We start from the raw sequence: 12077 nt of genomic DNA, 5'->3' as shown, positions 1-12077 counted from the left end.
ACCACCACCACCACCACCATCACCATCATCATCACCATCATCACCACATCATCACCATAATTATCACCATCATCAACACCAGCACCATCACCACCAGCACCATCATCATTGTCATCACCCAGTCTCTCTAGTACATGTAATACTGAGACAAAGAACAACAACAACAAAAAATGCAATTAGGTTTGGCATTAATTTTGTCACTTCAGTTGGTGGTGGGGTTGACAGATTGCTTTCAAAAGGATGTTTCATTGAAATTCCCATTAACATGAATCTTCATACTCAAAATGTTAACTGACCAACTTATGACAAGGAGAGGTGGCCTGGACATGTGCCAGATGGCAAATGTCAGACTAGAATATAAAACTTTCCAGAGATGGCCAAGAATAGTAACTGAATTTCTTCTACATTCACCAAATAGGCTAAACCAGCAGAGCATTTGGATCCCAGTCGTAGAAATACCCTCTGAATGGCAAGAGTTTTCGAACTCCCTCTTAGTAGCCAAGTTCTATCTGGTGGAAGACCAGGTGTGCATGGTCAATACTTACCTGTAGCTAAGAACTCCACTTACACTCACATCCAAACCAATCACTGTCCACAGTGCCCTGGGGACTCAAACCCCAGCTCCACTCTGTGGGGCCACAGACATCCTCACATCTCACAGGAAAGAGGCCTCTGACCCTTCAGCTCTTTCCCGAGACCCACTCTATGCCTTTGGAAGGCAAAAATTACCAGAATCAGTGGTCTCCACTAACCCAGAATTTTCAAGGTGGAAATGTGGCAGGAAGATGACATTATACGTGAGGGTGGCAGGCAGCAAGGAGAGTGTGCTTGTTCTGTGTTGTTCCAGGAGGCCTTCCTGGTGGAAAGTGATAGTAATAATAGTTGCAGTAAGTTATCTTTAGGTGCCCTACCCACCCTCCATCTAAAAGAGGCAAATTTCAACTCATTACTACTCTATGTAAGGAACTTTCTAGAAAACACATCAGGCTTCTTATGGAATGGACCTCCCAGGGAAGCAATGAGGTCACAGGTACTTAAGGGAAGGCTGAAAGTTCATCTGCCAGAGATGCTGTTAAAGATACTTGTCATGTGGGGGCAGACTGCATGACTCCCCAGGTTCCTTTCAAATCTGAACAGTGACTCTTTGCTGGTGCAGAAGTCAAGGAAAGTGGTCTCCAAGGCAAGGAGGAAGGCATGGGACTGGGGCAATGCAGAGTTAGGCTCCCTGATCACATACAGCTGCTTTCCCTGCACAGCTGAGCAACACATTCAGGTGCATCTACTTCAGGGACGCTGGGCAGGTGGGGTGAGATCAGAAGGCAAAACAAGAGGAGTCATTTTCCTGCTGTGTAAGCCACAGACTGATACCCAGAGACTCCCCTGTCCTGCTCCTGCTTCTCCTTCACCCTGGGAAAGAGCAGACTACTTGCTGAGCCCACAGCATGGTGATGAGCTACAATAAAGGCTTTAAGCATTTTATACCAATGTGGGACTAAATTTCACTGAAAGGAGAGGTATTTTGATAACACAAGTGTCTTCTTTCTCATGTTCTAGAAGGTGTTCATATACCCCAGGGAAGGGCATGAAGCCAGGATGAAGAATTTATTGACAGTTCCTCATGGGGCAGGCTCTGAGAGGCAGCCTCTTTACTCCAGTGACTAAGTGCTCAATTTGGCCCTGTTTTGTTTTTGTTTTTTTAACCAAAAGTGTTTAGTGCAACACTGGCCTTCACTCAAATGTGAATGGACTTTTTTCAAAAATGAAAAAGGCAGCAATGCTTCCTTTCAAGTGAAAATGACCCCAAAATGTGGGCATATGTTCTCCAGGACAATAGAAGCAGTTGAATCTGGTTTTTCAATATTATAATCTATCATGGTCACCATGAAAAGTCCTGGCTCAGTGCCCTCCTGAGATTGGGGGAAGCAGGGTATGCTCTTTGCTCCATATGAGTTTTTGGGCTGGGACTCCCACCATCAGCATAAATGGGAAAGTAAACAACATAGCTGGCAAACGCAGGACTTCATAACCATGGGAAGTTCGAACAGGAAGAGGCCCAAAACATACTTATCACAACACTCTTATCGTGAACGAGGGAAGAGAATAAGAAAGGCTATATAACTGGCTGGTGTTCAGTAGGTGTTCTGCAAATGAGGGAATTCATGGGTAAACTTGCTAAGATTCACATAGTTAGAAAACTGCACAGCCAGTAGTTAAAGAAAGTGCTTTAGACTTCCACCCTAGTAAACATTCCATATCAGTACAACAGAATCCATTTTAGTACAGATGGTGGGGGAGGGGTGTGTGGAGAATACTCATTACCTTGGCCATTCAACCTATAATAGAGTAAGATACTTGAATAGGAAAAACAAGGTGTGTTGGGGAAGAAACTGGCATATGAAATACCTAGGCCAAAAGTTAGCAGGGCAATAATATGAATTAAATTCTCCTACTTCCTACTCCAGGCTCCACAAGGTGTGGAGTCAAGATGATAAAAATTCCAACAGATTGGTTAGACGTTTTGTTTCCTGTTTGGTTTGGTTTTGAATGTTATCAGTGAGCAAGAATTAGATTGGGAGCTTCTACCGGTGGCATACTGCATATTATTTGTCATTAGCTCTAGTTAACTATCTAGAAAATTGTGTATGATGCATCATCCCCTCAGGTGGTTTCCATAATTATTTACTTGTCATCACTGAGACTTGAGTTTAAAGAAGGACTTTAGCCAAAACATTTACAAGATCTACATGAAGAAAACTACAAAACTCTGACAAAAGAAATCAAAGAACTCAATAAATGGAGAGATGTTCCATGTTCATGGATAGGAAAACTCAAAATTGTTAAGATACCAGTTCTTCCCAACTTGATCTATAATTGAATGCAATCTCAATCAAAATCCCAGCAAGTTATTTTGTGGATATTGACAAACTGATCCTAAAGTTTATATGGAGATGCAAAAGACCCAGAATAGCCAATCCAATATTGAAAGAGAAGAAAAAGGTTGGAGGACTGACACTACTCGATTTCAAGAGTTACTATAAAGCTAGAGAAATCAAAACAGTATGGTACTGGTAAATGAACAGACATAGAGATCTGGAGAGCCCAAAAACAGATCCACATAAGAATAGTCAACTGATCTTTGACAAAGTAGCAAAGGCAATAAAATGGAGCAAAGACAGTCTTTTCAGCAAATGTTGCTGGAACAACTGGACATCCACATGCAAAAAAGTAAATCTAGACACAGACCTTCATGCTTCACAAAAATTAACTCAAAATGTATCAAAGCCTAACTGTACAACACAAAAATATAAAACTCCTAGATCCAGCAACCACACTCCTTAGCATTTACCCCAGGGAGCTGAAAACTTATGTCCATACAAACACCTGAACATGGATGTTTATATTATAGCAGCTTTCTTCATAACTGCCAAAATTTGGAGGCAACCAAGATGTCCTTCAGTAGGTTAATGGATAAATTAAACTCTTGTACATCCAGATGATGGAATATTATTCAGTGCTAAAAAGAAATGAGCTGTCAAGCCATGAAAATACATGGAAGCACCTTAAATGCATATTACTAAGTGAAAGAAGCCAATCTGAAAAGACTGCACACTGTGTGATTCCAGCTCTAAGACATTCTGGACAAGGCAAAACTATGGAGACAGAAAAGATCAGTGGTTGAGGATTGGGAGGGGGAGGGATGAACAGGGGGAGCACAAAGGACTTTTAGAGCAGTGAAACTACTTTGTATGATCCTATCATGATAAATACATGTCAGTGTACATTTGTCCAAACCCACAGAATGTAAAATACCAAGAATGAACCCTAACTAAACCCTAAACTATAGTGATAATGATCTGTCAGTGCAGGCTCTTCAGTTGTAACAAATTTAACACTCTAGTGGGGGATATTGTTTATGGGGGAGTCTCTGCATGTGTGAGGGCAAAAGGTATATGGGAAATCTCTATACATTCCACTTAATTTTTCTGTGAACCTAAAACTGTTGTAAAAATAGTCTATTAAAAAAAGGAAAAAGAGTGACTTTAGGCTTCGTCAAAACTCAGTGACCACTGAGCCTGGGGAAAACTACAATCAAGGTTTCATGTTCTGAAAAGATTCATGCATGAGGATGTTAATCATGGTATTATGTGAAGAGCAAAGATCATTAAACAATATATATTTTAATAGATACGCAGTTGACCTTTGAACAATGCAGCTTAGGACTGTGCAGGTCCACTTATACGTGGATTTTTTATAGTACAGAGTACTGTAAATGTATTTTCTCTTCCTTATGGTTTTCTTAAATAATGTTTCTTTTTTTCTAGCTTACTTTATTGCAAAAATATGTAAAAAAAAATAGTATGTAATATACAGAACATATAAAATATGTGTTAATCAACGGTTTATGTTATCAGTAAAACAGTAAGCTCTTAGTAGTTAAGGTTTTGAGGAGTCAAAAGTTATGTGCAGATTTTCAACCACTCAGAGGGCTGGCACCCCTAATCCCCACATTATTCAAGGGTCAACTGCATAAATATAGAACTAATTTAAATGTATTATGGTACATACATATATAGACTATTATGCCCCCATAAAAAATGTAATGGAAATGCATTTAATGATGCAGCAAAATGCTAACAATATATGCAATGAGACAAGCATGCTCCAAGCTCATTAACTGGACAACGGAGCAGTGATATGAAGGACACTGCATCTTCCAGCAAGGAAGCAGGTCCAGAGATACTGACACACAGGGACATCCAAACTAACCAAAGTTCAAAGGGCAAGCTCCAATATCTTTCAACACTGGGATCCCATTTGTAAAAACACAGACGTATCGGTGCATGTAGGGATCGTTGGTTTTGGGTGGGAAATCTGAAGGACACATAGACAGTGTGGCAGTTTACCTCTGAGTGTGGAGCAGTCATAAAAGGACTGGCTGTGGGCAAGGAAACTTCAGATTTCCCCTTGTACACGCTGTACTATTTGGATCTTTCTAAAATATGCATATTATAATTTTATGATGTAAAAGTTAATTTAGAAATTTAAATATATCATAGCAGCAACATTCACAATAGCCAAAAGGTAGAAGCAGCCCAAGTGTCCATCAACAGACGGACAAAGTATGGTGTTATCCATACAACAGAATTTCACTCAGCCTTAAAAAGGAAGGAAATTCTCACACCTGCTACAACATGGAAGCACCCTGAGGACATTATACTAAGTGAGATAAAACTGTCACAAAAGAACAAATACTGTGTGATTCCACTTCTATGAGGTCTCCAGAGTCACCCAACCCATAGAAACAGAAAGTAGAGGGTGGATGCCCGGGACTGGGGGAGGGAGATGGGGACTTAGTGTTTAATGGGGACAGAGTCTCAGTCTGGGGTAATGAAAATGTTCTGGAGACAGATGCTGGTGACAGTTTTACAAGAATGTGAATATCCTTAATGCCACTGAACCATACACTTAAAATGGGGAAGATGATCAATTTTAGGTCATGTGTATTTTACCACAATTTCTAAAAAATTAAATGTAAAAAGTGGACATGGAACTTTTTATTATGTAAGAATAAGCAGAGTTCCCAGGAGGTTTAATCTCCAGTTGGAGGAAGAACTAGGCCTGGTGAATACATTAAAGGGATAAGAAGAGCTACACCATGAGATGGCCTGCTCAGAAGAGGCCCCAAACGCGCACAGAGGTTAAGGGGACGTGCACACCAAGCACTGATGGCGCTCACCTCTGGAGATAAGACTGAAGTGACTTTTGTCTTCTTTCTACACATCTATTATTCAAGCTTTGCATAGTAACCATTGGTTATTTTATAACTGGTAAAAAGCACAACAAATAATCTTCCACAAACCGATTCCCACAGCACACTGACCATTACAGAAATTACAGAATGACATTCTCTGGAGGAGTCCCACGTGGGCAGCACCGGGCACTGCCCCTTTAACCAGAGAGGCCGGACGCAGCAAAGCTTGAATTCCACACTAAAGCACTGCGGTGTGCTGTCTGTCCTTCCCATGATCCTGGTTCACACACTGCCTTAAAGCTTTCTGAAAGAAGACGGGTGTAAATAATGAATAAGTGAAGAAGAGGCTCTCTTTTCTATGATAAGTTTCCACCAAATGCTTATTTGCCACACCCATTAAGTCGACTTCTTTACCACTTCTCTGGGGGTGGGTATGGCTGGGTCTTCCTGCAGTTGCACGGGAAACCTGAACTCACTGTCACATGTCGGACTCGACCGAGCCGCAGAAGGGCAGCCCCTTCGCTGAGTCCCAGGGCAGCTCCGGGGCCTGCGCACTACCACAGAGTCCCCCTTCCAGGTAGCAGCGCGCTGGGCGTCTGGGATTTCCTGCTGTCCAGGCCGCACCACCCTGAGACCTCACGGCACACCAGCCCTCCGGGCCTCCCTTTGACTTGCTTCCAAGATGAAATCGGGCTTATGCAGAGGACTGCGCATGGAGACTCTGTGCTCACGGCGCACTGAATCTACCTGCACTTTCCACTGGGGCCGCAGGTGGCTTGGCCGAATGCCACGGGCAGCTCTCCAGGCAGTGGTGTGAAATGGCCCACCTGGGTGTCTGCTATTATTGAACACCAATTAAATCCCAACAGCGCACTGAGTCGAAGAGTTATTTTCAGGAAGCCCCTGGACTGCAAATTCAGAGGAAAGTTGGTCTTTTCTCATTCTTTTTCATTAAAATGTCAGAAATCTTTACCCCCCCTACGCTGGCTGACAGCCCTGCCCCCGAGGGATCTTTGCTACTCTGCTCCCTCTGGAGGCTAGGCACGCACTTTTGCACACAATAAAGAGAGAAAGCTAAACTTTGCAGCTGACAGGTTATTTAAAGCTTTAGAGTCCAGGAGCAATTAGTCAGAGTAACAAAGTAAACTCCCTTCAAATCTAAAATTTCTACAGTTGCCTCTTAGGAGCCCCACCTCTGTCTTCAGGGCCCTGACTTTAGGGTGATCTAATTCAGTCTTCAGTGACCTGACATCGAGGTGGCCCAACTCAGTCTTCAGTGCCACCATTTAGCCTCTGAGCTGCAGCTTCCTCACCAGCAAAGTAAAACTGAAATGAATACTGTGTTTTAAGGGTGATATGAAAATCAAACGAGGCCATTTATGTGGACAAATCCACTGGTTCTTTCACTCAGCAAACACTCTGCCAGGCATGCACTGGGTGCTGGGATGCAGACAGTACAAGGAGGTGGTGTGCCATCTTCCTAAGCTGACGGTCTACGAGGGGAGAGAAGCATTTATCAAACAATCGCACAAACACGCACTGCACACTGTGAGATGTGTTCTGGGGAAGGTACAGGGTGCCATGAGCCTCTCCTTTGGGGTGGGGTACGAGCTCATCTTGTTGAGAGATGGAGCATTTCAAACAGCCAAGCTGAAGTCTGCCAGCGAGGTTGAGTGGCCCTTGGCTGCTGATGCTAAAACAACACACAGCAAGACCGTGTCCTCTGCACAGAAGGGCACATTGTCACCGCCTCTGCAGCCTTCTTGTGGAGCAGTGAACACCACAGTCAGATCTCCAGGCTAGCTCCCATAGCTCCAGGTTTATAGAAAGTACAAAGCGAAGGCACAAGGTACATGCTATATTTGGGATGCAATCAGCAAAATCCAGAATGTGAAAACCACTACAAGACAAGTGAATTCATTTTCTAAAAATGTTGTGAGGAAAGGAAGAAGAAGGGGGAGAACACTTCTGCAAGTTTAAACAGATAGACCCGCCACTTCAATGGCTCTTCTCTGGATCCTGCTTCAAATAAAAAAAAAAAATTTTGTAAAGGAAATTTGTGACCACTAAGAAATGTGAACACTGATTAGATAATGATATTAAGACATTACTATTAACTTTCATACGTGGTGAAACTATTGTGGTTAGGGTTATACAAGTGTTCTCATCTTTTCCAGAGATATGGTATTGAGATACAGAGAGATGGAACCCTCTGAGGTCGGGGAGGTGGCAGGTGCACAGAAGTAGTAGGAAAGACCGGGAACTGCCTTTTGCTGAAGCCCCATGATGCAGTGCACAAGGTTCATCTTACAGTACTCTATTTATTTTGTGATTGACATTTTACATGTTTCTTTTTAAAGCATAAAGTGCAGCTGGGAAGACAGTATATATAAAGAGATACCAACATTGCAAGTTAGCACAGAAAAAAAAAAAAGCCAATCAAATTATGCAGTTAATAAGGGTCATTGGACAGTGAAGAGCATTTTCAGAGAGGATGTTCCCAAAGATCTGCACCTCGGGGGACATCAAGAAGAATGGGAAGGTCCCAAGTAACGGGGAGGCAGGAAGTTCCTTCTAAGCAGTAACAGACACCTGAAGTGTGCCACATCCTGTGAACATACCTGGCTCTCTAATGGGTTTAAGTCCCTTTGGTAGGGGCTTCCTATTTCCGGTAACTAGGACAGAAGTAGTTGATAAATGGGACTTAAGTTGTGGGAGAGGAGAAAGGAGACAGAGAAGGGGTGGTTGCAGAGAAAAGTAGACAGCCCCCACGGCAGAACCGGGAGCACAAAAGCACAGAGGGTGGTCAGCACCACGGAGAGGGCCTGGAGTCGGACCGGAGGCCACCACTTGGCCACTGGCTGGGTGGGGGGTGACCTTCCGCGGTGTTTAGAGCAGAGGTGTCAGGTGAGGCTGAGCGACAACAGGAAAGCCACATCAGCAGATGAAGGCCTCTGGTGGAGGCTGGTAATTACGGGAGTGTGGAAGGCAACAGGGCCAGGAAACGGGATTTCTCAGAGCAGTGCACGGTTTAAAGCAGCCCCCAAAGGAGGGAGAGGGGCTACTGGAGGCTGCAGCCTCCGTGGAGGAGTTCCAGTCGTACAATGGCGTATTTATGGGCAAACAATCCGTAGGCAAGTGCACAGCCTGCCTTCTCATACAGCTTTCTTTCCCAAGGCAAGAACGAGAAGAAAGCATTAGTAATGGCCACACATGCCTCCCTCTAATTATAACTTTGCTCTCCTTCCATTTAGAAGGTGCCATAATGGCTTTGTGGATTGAGAGAGAGAGAACAAGAGACCTACTTAGCTGAAAAGCAGCAATACGTAGAAAAGAAGACTGTCAGAGCAAATCCAATTAAGGCGTCACTTACAGAAAATAGACTGCTGATGTTAATGTGATTCTTGGTCCGTTTTTTTAGAAACCCTGCTATCTGCTCAATTTTATTATTTGTATGTCTTCAAAGAAGAAGTCATATTTTATCAGAGTCTCACTTGCTATTTTATGGCCTTAGAAGACAAACACTAGAGTCCTCTGCACCTTACAGAGTCGGAACCAGTCAACACCCCTTCTACTTGGGGCGGCCACAGCAGGGGCGTGACCCGCGGGAGAGCCCCAGAGGATCAGGTGGAAAGCCACCCACTTCGAAGGCCGCACGTGGCCTCACTGCATTGTGAGTGGCATTAGCTTCACAGTGGGTTCTTTTGGGGACAGGCAAATAACCATAACTCCACGAGGTGGCCCCAAGTTTGACCGTAAGGAGTGCTGAGGGGCGACATACACCAAACCCAAAAGCCTGCATGTTCCATTTTCCAAAACGTTCTGTGGCCAACATGGTTTGGGGGCCAGATCTGGTCACGTTCCCTAACCTGTTTGAGCACCTTCATCCGTGAAGCAGTGGACGGACACTGCAGGGCAGGGCCCACACAGCCTTGCTTCCGCCACCCCCGGAAGGGCCCTTTTCTGCCGGGCCTGACTACGACCGCCTTCCCTCCTACAGCAGCGGGGGGACGGGAGGGTGCTGAAGGCCCTTCCTCACACCACACGGGCTGTGGCTGTGACCCAGGGGGCAGCACAGAGTGCAAAGGGCTGGCCCTGGGCAGGTGCCGGGAAGACAGGAACAACAAAAACACAGGGGACTGGAGGAGGCTGACTCACCATCGCTGAAGGCCGGGGGGTCCTCGGGGTCTCCTGGTGATGAAGGCCGTTTCCGGAGGGCCGCTGGGGCTGAGAGGACCCTTGCTGATCTCCAGGGCGTACGCAGCGGGTTCTGAGGCCCCGGGTCGCCCTCCCCGTGGGGCGCTGGGGGCTTCCGAGCTGCAGAGGTGCCCAGCGAAGTTACCAGGCTCTGCCTGTTGGCACCGCTGTCTACCTTGGGGCTCAGCTCGTCAGGCCGCAGCCGGCTGCGTGTCTGCAAAGGGCGGCCCCCGGGGTGATCGGCCCGGGGCCCGGGAGCGTAGGTCAAAGCAGACGTCCGCGCCGTGAAGGTCAGCACGCCGTCAGCACGGGGGTCCTGACCCTGTAGGGGCTGAGGATCAAACACAGCAGGTGAGCCTCCATGTCAGCTGCTCAAAAGGGCACTTGGGGCACTAATAGCCCTGAAACAGACACCCGAATTTTCACGCCACTGACAGACCAAACTCTATGGCCCACATTTGGTTTGCATTGGTTTCCTAATAGCAGCTTTATGGAGGTGTAATTCCCATACCACAGAATACACCCAACTCAGTGTTCTCAGCATACCCAGAACAGGGTGAACATCACCGCCATCTTTAATCCCAGCACGTCCGATCACCCCAAGAGAAACCTCATACTCATCCCCACACCCCCAGCCCTAGGCACCTGCCCGTCGACCTTCTGTCTCTGTGGAGACAGGTTCTATCCGTGGAATCATACGCCACGTGGCCTTCCGTGCCTGGCTTCTCGCACCCTGTGCTCGAGGTGCATCCCGGCCGCGGCACCCGCAGCGCTGCGTTCTTTCCTACCGCCGAAACGTCTCATTTTAAAGAGATCGCACATTTTGTTTCTCAGTCGGTGGACATCGGGGCCATTACACGGCTATGAGCATCCATCTACAAGTTTCTTGGGGACGTGTTTCCAGTCCTCTTGGGTTTACGCCTGGACGTGCAACTGCCAGGTGTATGGTAAGGGTGCATGTGACTTGTCGGGAGCTGCCAGGATGTGCTCTGACAGGGATGCGCCTCGTGTGCTCCCACCACCAGCTGTGAGGACTGCAGTCTCTCTCCCTCCTCCCTCTGTTTCCTTACAGCCAGCTAGTCGGTGGGAAGTGGCAGCTCACTGAGGCTTTGACTTGCATTTCCCTGATGGTCAATGATGCTGAGCGTCTTTCATGGGCTTCTGTCTTCTGTGGAGAAATGTCTCTCCAACCCCCATCACCTGCACTGGTGTTTACTGTTGCTGCAGAAACAGCTCTCCATCGGAGACTGGCTCTCTCCCTCGATACAGGCACCTACTGCTCCGTCTTACGGTTGTTTCACTCCAACTCCTTTCTTTACCGACTACTGAAATCACTTTCCTCTCCTATTCCTTTAACAGAAATATTCCACAACAGCAAAGCTACCCTTCTATGTAACACCACGTCCACGACCCGGCTAGCATGGCCTCTCACTGAGCCTCCACCGGTGTGTCCTCACTCACTCACTCAGTTGGCCCAGGAGGGTGCATTCTCATCAGACTGTTTTGCCACTAGACAAATCAAGACCCAGTTGTCCTCCACTCTGGAACAGCTATAAAAATGCTAGAAAGTTCAATGTTCTACTTCTGACTGTGGGACCATCAAATTTTCCTAGACAAACACAGAAATTTCCAACGTGGAGATTCTCAGAAAAGTTATAGCTGTCCTGGACGCTTATTCAGAGCTCCCTTCATGATGTGGAATGGGTCCATGAGCCATAAAGTTTTTCAATCTTGCCCATTCATATTTTCTAAATGCACCTTGCTTGGTGAGTCAAAGGGGAGTAGACCTTGGGATCTAGTTAAGATGTGCGGCCATCACTGAATTTAAGACAAGCGGTCCAGACTCCCAAGTCTGGCTATTTTCAAAAATATGTGTGTTCAGCCTTCCAGGATGGGTTTTGGTGTAGCAAGTTAGAAATCAGAAAACTAGGGTTGATACGGGTTCTAGTTATTGTTCTCACATATGAACTCGAGCAAATCCTTTGGCCTTTTGAGACTGTATTTTCTGTCAAAGAAGGAGACTGGACATTATCTCTAAGACTGTCTTTATTTCTAAAATGATGTCATTTTAGCTGTCATCCAAATTGTTTAATGTTGTCCAAGTACTGGCTGAAATCAACTGCTTTTC

General features: G+C 45.8%; 1 protein-coding gene across 1 annotated transcript in view; it reads right to left on the bottom strand.

The window, feature by feature from the left end:
• The window catches only part of PTPRN2 (protein tyrosine phosphatase receptor type N2), a 577019-nt gene that overhangs the window by 470081 nt on the left and 94861 nt on the right, over positions 1-12077 (bottom strand). The window contains exon 8 of the mRNA XM_064575623.1: positions 9911-10280. Within this exon, the coding sequence (XP_064431693.1) occupies positions 9911-10280 (370 nt within the window). The remainder of the gene's footprint in view (positions 1-9910; positions 10281-12077) is intronic.

The sequence above is a fragment of the Mirounga angustirostris genome, unplaced genomic scaffold, assembly GCF_029215605.1.
Source record: "Mirounga angustirostris isolate CCGP_5_RB_7025 unplaced genomic scaffold, mMirAng1.0.hap1 SCAF_12, whole genome shotgun sequence".
Classification (NCBI taxonomy): Eukaryota; Metazoa; Chordata; class Mammalia; order Carnivora; family Phocidae; genus Mirounga; species Mirounga angustirostris.
Note: the sequence above shows the minus strand (reverse complement) of the source record. Positions and strands in the feature narration are given on the sequence as shown.